This window comes from Frankliniella occidentalis, unplaced genomic scaffold, assembly GCF_000697945.3.
Source record: "Frankliniella occidentalis isolate FOCC.00 unplaced genomic scaffold, Focc_3.1 Scaffold25, whole genome shotgun sequence".
NCBI lineage: Eukaryota > Metazoa > Arthropoda > Insecta > Thysanoptera > Thripidae > Frankliniella > Frankliniella occidentalis.
The window spans coordinates 1,514,804-1,521,517 of record NW_026267155.1 but is presented as its reverse complement, the minus strand read 5'-3'; the positions used below and the strand labels follow the sequence as shown (position 1 = coordinate 1,521,517).

Genomic DNA, 6,714 nt, shown 5'->3' with positions numbered 1-6,714 from the left:
CCCCAACTCCCCCATCCGACCGACATCATACAAGAACGTCATGAATATAGATGCACCGCCCCTCGTACGCGAAATTGGGACCAATTTCACACTGCAAGTAGTATCGCCTGGTCGGCATTGGCGGCGGCGGGGCGCGGAGGAGCCCCGGTGCCAAAGCAGCAGCGACTCGCACGCACGCGCCGCTCGAAAAGTATCAAGAAGGCCTACTTTTCCTACAGGTGCTCGGCCAGTTGGGCCAGCGTTTTTCATTCGACGTGACTCAAGAATTGAACAGAGGGTGGTAGAAAATGTGTAGTACGAGGGAATGACTGAGCAAATTTTCGACGTTTTTAGGATTTACAAAAATGACGTTGTGAGTTTGTGAACATGTTGGCAAATTTTTTAGACAGCCCATTTGTGCTTGCCGAAAAAAGTCGACAACTAGTACTAGTGCCCAATAACAAGTCTCACAATAATCTATTACAATTTGAGTTTTCTACTCGACAAGGCCGTTAAAATTTTCTCAGTCTACTTTGCTGACCATTTTCTTTTACAGGAGCAACCAACTCTCAGCAGCAGTGTTCATGGGATGCGAGAGATGTGTGAGTACGAAGCGCGGTCCTGACCTGACGTAACGCATACGTGAACACGTGCTTGTGCGAGTGCAGTGCACACACGTGTACGCACACACACACACACACACACGCACACACACTCCCGCGCCCAGCCCCAGCCAGCCAATTATGTGATGCGTTCTCATCACAGTGGGGTCGCGGCCTTGTCTACCCAAAGTCTGCCGCTCGTTGCAGAGGGGGGCCTAACACGGTGAGGAGGCCACCGAATGCACATCAAAAAAGATTTATCAACTTTTTAAGAAAGTGTTTAAATGCCATATGCCATCCGGCTTTAACTACATGCAATTTCTTGCAGGACAAAAAATTATTGATTTCATCCGGGGATCATTTTTTTTTTCTGGTAGTGTTATTGCGAAGTGAAGTGTAAGTTGAAGTGAAAAGTATCACAATAAAGACAGCAGGAGACAAGAAAGTGGCGGAGGACTCACCCCTTCGATGTATAGGTCGACCCATGATGTAAAGAACGCTGCGACGATGGCGCCGAACACGATGAGGGCGAGTGATACGACTACGACGAACCCTGGAAGAGGATAGAAAAAACGAATTGAAACACAAATGCAGTAAAAACACAAAGTTTCAGAGTACACATTTTCAGGTGACACGGATAGATGGATATATAAGGCATGTGGCAGGTTGAATTAAGGGTCAGCAAGTGGAGGGTTCAAGGTAGTCGCGGGTGAAACCGCCGCACGAAATGCGGTACAAATCCAACTGACAGTCAGTCAGCTGCCAGGCGACTCACGCCGGACAAAGAAATAGATACATTCTGGACCCGTTACTTTATTTGTGTTTTGAAAAGCAAGCCAAACGAGACCAAAAAACTGTCAAACAAAACATCCTTTTAACATTCATCCATCAAGGCAAAAAAAAAAAAAAGGAACAAAAATAGTGAAATTACAAAAAAATACAATAATAAAAAATAAACCAGTTTATATCGTTTGCAACGCAAAACTAATCCACGCGCCGACCACAGAAATGCAAGAGCTAAAGTCGTCGGAAAGTCACCGCGTTATGACCATGGCGGAAGCCCCTCTTTCCGACAGGCGCGAGTAGAGTGCGGCGGGGGAAAAAATTAATAGTATAAAAACGTCACGAAAACCCTGTGGCTGCTGTGCGTTCAAAGTCAAATCATGACGTTTTCACGGCCAACAGACGAGGCTCGACCGCCCGGCACTCTGCGCCACACGCTGACATACCATTCGGCAGCAAATAAAAAATGTTAGAAAATGTGGATTTATAAATTTATAAAACTACTGCCGCTCACACTCCAAAAATATATTTACATCCAAGAATTATTGCTTAACAGTCTTTATCATTGGAAGTGCATGGAATAAGAAGTAGAAAAACACATACATGCGCTCGTTGTTATTTTTCTTTTTTTTGGGGGGGGGGGGGGGGGTGCTCAAGGGCTGGCTGCGCAAGACCGCTGATGTGCGTACAAGATTAGCGAAAATGACATTTCTCCCGGAAAAAAACCCACAACAAACACGACATGCCCGCGGACGTGTGACGCGTGAGCGCACTATCGAGGGGTGCCATCGCGGGCAATCGCCCCGCAGCACTCCAGTGTTCGATCCCGCGTGCCCGCCGGCGGTGACAGACGGATGGCAGAGCGTGACAACCACGTCACACACACACAAACACGCACAAAGAGTGTGACGGCCACGTCACACAGTGGGACGGTCACATCACACAAAGAGTGTGACGGCCATGTCACATGTGCGTAGCGTCACAGTCGAGTAACACGCCAATGGATGCAACACACTTCGAACTGATTAAATTTACTGTTTAACACTTTAGTGTATTCAAATTTCCAGTCGAACACACAAAGAATTGTTTTTCCGTATTTACGCAACCACAGCTCGGTCGTTCCCACCACCTCATACTATCGATAACTACATCCCCGGTGAGGTTCCGGCGTCTCTCATTTCGCACGACACTCCGCAGCACCCCTTTTCGGCAGTGGACTATGTCTATGATCCCTCCTGGTGGTGGTGGAGAGGGTTGGGAGGGGGAGGGGGACCTCCACCACACCGCGCTGACCGGCACCGCCCGGGGCGATTAGCGCCACGCGAATGTCAAGAAGTAAAGCCAGTGACGCAACCAGATAGCCACGAATTTCGGATTTTCGCGAAAGCCGCCATATGTAAGTTCCAATACCCGCAGGCAGCCGCCCCCTGCCCTGCGGCAGTCTTGTCTGCGTCACTGTGTGTGTGTGTGTGTGCCTCTCTCTCTCTCTCTCTCTCTCTCTCTCTCTCTCCTCTTGTCACCCGACTGCACGCCGAGCATCATGCAACGCGGTTGTAGGGCACCGGTGCAGGAAGCTTGCCGACCTCAGCGCCATGACAAAACAGACTGTCGGCGCAGCTCAAAACCGATCACGCTCAGTGGGAGAGAGAGAGAGAGAGAGAGAGAGAGAGAGAGAGAGAGAGAGAGAGAGAGACGCGCAGTGCATGGTCAGTCCGACGGGCCAGCGAGCAGAGGGCGTTACTCCGCCAGAAAGACAAGGACAGCACATTTCGGGGAGGCGGCGGTCGACAGCGCTCGCTCCAAAGGCGCGTGCGGCAGATGGGTCCCCGTGGAGTGCAGGCTGCAAATCACAGGTGGTGCACCTGGCGGCCAACATCATCAGGCGGGATCGATAGGACAAAGATGACACGCGCAGGATGAAAGGGATTGAGAGCGAGGAGCGAGCAGTCGGGGGAAGAGCGAGCAAGCACAGAGGAGCGAGCAAGCACAGAAGAGCGGGGGCAATGAAAAGAGCGAGAAAACCTGCAAGCTAGCAAAAATAAAAACGTGATAAAAATAGCGAAAACGAAACCGACCAGCACGCTCAAGCACTCGCTTTAAGTGCAAGGAGCGAGCAAGGAGAGAGCAAGAGGCTCCGTTTAGGCCCCGCGGGGCATGTCTAGGGCAGGGCCACGCAGCCCCAGCGTGTAGTCCAGCTGCTGAGCGCGGCGCGCAGTGACCCACTTGCCGCGCGGGCCACTCCGGGGCCCACCGCGCCGCACCCCGCCCCGCCACGCCACGCCCCACCTCGCCCCGCCACGCCCCACCACGCCCCGCCACACCGCTGATCCAGCGCCTCGGACAATGGCGGCGGGAAAGGTCGACAACCAGAGCAGCAGCCCGAGCCGCGCCACGCCATTACTTTCTGCCGAGAAAAACTGATTAGGCTGCGAAAAATTAGCGCCTTGTCCGTGGTCGGGGCCGGGTCAGAGCGAGCAAGAGCTGGCCAAGAGCGAGCAAGGGACAGAAGGGCGCGAGCCAAGAGCGAGCAAGGGACAAAGGAGCGCGAGCACAGAGCGCAAACCGCGGAGCGTACTGAGACAGCCCTTGGCGGAGCGCCTTGTGGTAGGCACTCTCGCAGGACAGCCGCGCCGGGCGGCACTGCCTACCCACCGGGGCGCCTGCTGGTAGGCACTCCCGCAGGACAGCCGCGCCGGGCGGCACTGCCTACCCACTGGGGCGCCTGCTGGTAGGCACTCCCGCAGGACAGCCACGCCGGGCGGCACTGCCTACCGACAGGGGCGCCTGCTGGTAGGCACTCCCGCAGGACAGCCGCGCCAGGCGGCGCTGCCTACCCACCGGGGCGCCCGCTGGTAGGCACTCCCGCAGGACAGCCGCGCCGGGCTGCACTGCCTACCCACAGGGGACCGGGCGCCCGCCCGCAGCCGGCAGCCGGCCGGTTCGGGGGGCGCCGTGTGGGAACGACCATGAAAACAACACACGCCCGCTAGAACAAAACTCGCCGCTGGATTCTTTAGACTACTGACACGGACACTTCCCTAGATGAAATCCTGGCTGACGTTAGTCAAACCTCAACTGAACTTAACAGAAAATCTAACTGAAGTGAACTGCCAATAGCCGCATTTAACTGAGGATACATCGATTTTTTCGTTTATCCGATTTTATTTTAAACTTTGCTGATCTGTTTTCAGCTAAAAATATGCACCTCGCTTCTACCTTAAAGCGAACTGAATCTGGCCGATGATACCGACTGAGTTTAGCTGCGTTTGTGTGTCTTTTAGCTAGATCAGCTGAATCGGACTGAAACGCAACTGAATCCAGCGTAGCTTCTAGATATTTTGCCGCCAGTTCGTTTCAGTTTACTTCAATCCTCCCTGTCCCGACTGAATTAGACTGAATTTTATCAGTGTCTGACTGGCCGGTGAATACATTACTAATTTCAGTAGTACAGCTGTTGTTGTCAGTGTGCCGCTCACATCTGAAATAAAATGCGAAAGGGCTGATCTTTCTGGTTAGCGGTCTTTACAAACATCAGTAAAACCACAACGTTTAATCAGACGAAAATAAGGACTGAAGAAAGCTGCAGTCTAGCTGATCCACGGTCCGCATGTCTTACAGCAAAATTCAGTTGACTATCAACATGATTCAGTCCCGGATTTTGACTGTTAATTGATCCTCTCTAGCTGATCTTACCTAAAGTGACCTTCAGCTGATCGCAGCCTAAGCCAAGGTGCACAAAAGCCACTGCTCAGTTCGATCTCATGAAATGGCAGGAAAAAATCAGTCCTCGACTCTACCTGATATTAACTTAATTTTAACTGAAGGTGGCTGAAAAGTAGTCGCTCCTCCGCTCCGGTAGATGATGACTAAAAATTTGTAACCTCATGTAAGAGCGGGTAAAATCGGGTAATATCAGGTCGATCAGTTAAAAGCGGGTAAAGTCAGTTCCTTCAGTCGGACCTTCAAATTTATCAGTAAACTGCAGCTAGGATTTCATCTAGGGTTGTGTTAAGTGTTGCAGGTAGTCGGCGACCTTCAACCAGTTAACAAAAAATAAATAAAAATAATCTTAAACTGAAAGGCACACTGGTAGCTTGGCGGCACGTGTTCCCTGCTCGACCGAACGACCCACTACTACACGACCATTGCAAGTAAACAGGGCGCGCACGACAGCACGGTGTCGTCACCTGCTCCGCCAACAACGAAACGAAACGACGACCAAAAGACGCGCGAATTTCAAGTAGTTGTTGTTGCTGCTGCTGCCGCCTGAGTTTGCAGAGTAACAGCGCGCGCGCATCTCATCAGCTGATCACTGCACCGTTAGCCAAGAGCGCCGCCGAGCGGCCGCGCCACGAAGGGCACAAAGGGAACCCAAAGACCCAGCGCGCGCAGCGCGCACACACAACACACACACATTCACGCACAACACACGGGTGCGTTTAATACAAGGAGACGCGGGCTCCGGTGAAAGGACACACACACACTAAAAAAAAACTTGGAAAAAAAGAAACATGCACACACAAACACACACACACACGTATCCTGAGAACCTAAAACTCTGGACGCGCGGGTCGGTTTGGTCGGAGACGTAAAGGAGAAAGGTGTATTCGAGGGCCCCGGCGGCGTACGGGGAAAAGGGCACACACACGGGGGGGAGTCAGGCGGCGCGGAATACACACACTAAATGTATTTGTATGTTTTCGTACGAATGTTTGCACTAAGTTAAACCTACGTTTCGTTTCGCACAAATGTGCTCGACAATGTGCATGATTTTCTACGAATGAATGCACAAAAGTTCGTGCAAATAAAAGATACAAATCCAATTAGTGTGCACACACAAGGCAAAAAGGGAAAGGGAATATTTGTGTCTTCGATTCCAAACCGACACAGCCGGCCGGCGAGGCGACTACGACACGACGACGGGAGGCGCGCGCTGCTGCTGCTGCTCCGGGTGGATGACTCCGGCCGGCCGGCCGGCCTTCCGTTTCCGGTCGAAGCGCGCCCGCGTCCTTGCACTTCCTCCTCCCCTTGCGCCTGGCGCGCTTTACCCGGCCGAACGAGCGCGCGACAACTCGCGAGGAACGACGGCAAAAGTAGTGCAAGGTCTCAATATAGTAAAAGAAAAGTTCAGAGGAGAAAAATACCACACAGATTCGTACGGACGAGTAAATTAAATTGCCTTCCAATAATGCATGTAAAAATTACTTTTTCGCACTAAGTGGTGTTTGGGCGCATTAGTAGCTTGTATCGAACAGCTTAAAACTAAAAATAAACCACATACCGCTTGAGGCGTTTAGTTATCCGGTCCCGCCCGCCCAGACAGGATAGGCTAGGGCGGAGGAAAAGGGGG

The 6,714-nt window shown here is 52.1% G+C and overlaps 1 protein-coding gene across 6 annotated transcripts in view; it reads right to left on the bottom strand.

Moving 5' to 3' along the window:
- LOC113213926 (scavenger receptor class B member 1) overlaps positions 1 to 6,714 on the bottom strand; it is a 205,062-nt gene that overhangs the window by 5,895 nt on the left and 192,453 nt on the right. For all 6 annotated transcript variants that reach the window (XM_052265240.1, XM_052265242.1, XM_052265239.1 and 3 more), the window contains one exon: positions 1,043 to 1,134. In XM_052265240.1, coding sequence (XP_052121200.1) covers positions 1,043 to 1,134 — 92 coding nt within the window. The remainder of the gene's footprint in view (positions 1 to 1,042; positions 1,135 to 6,714) is intronic.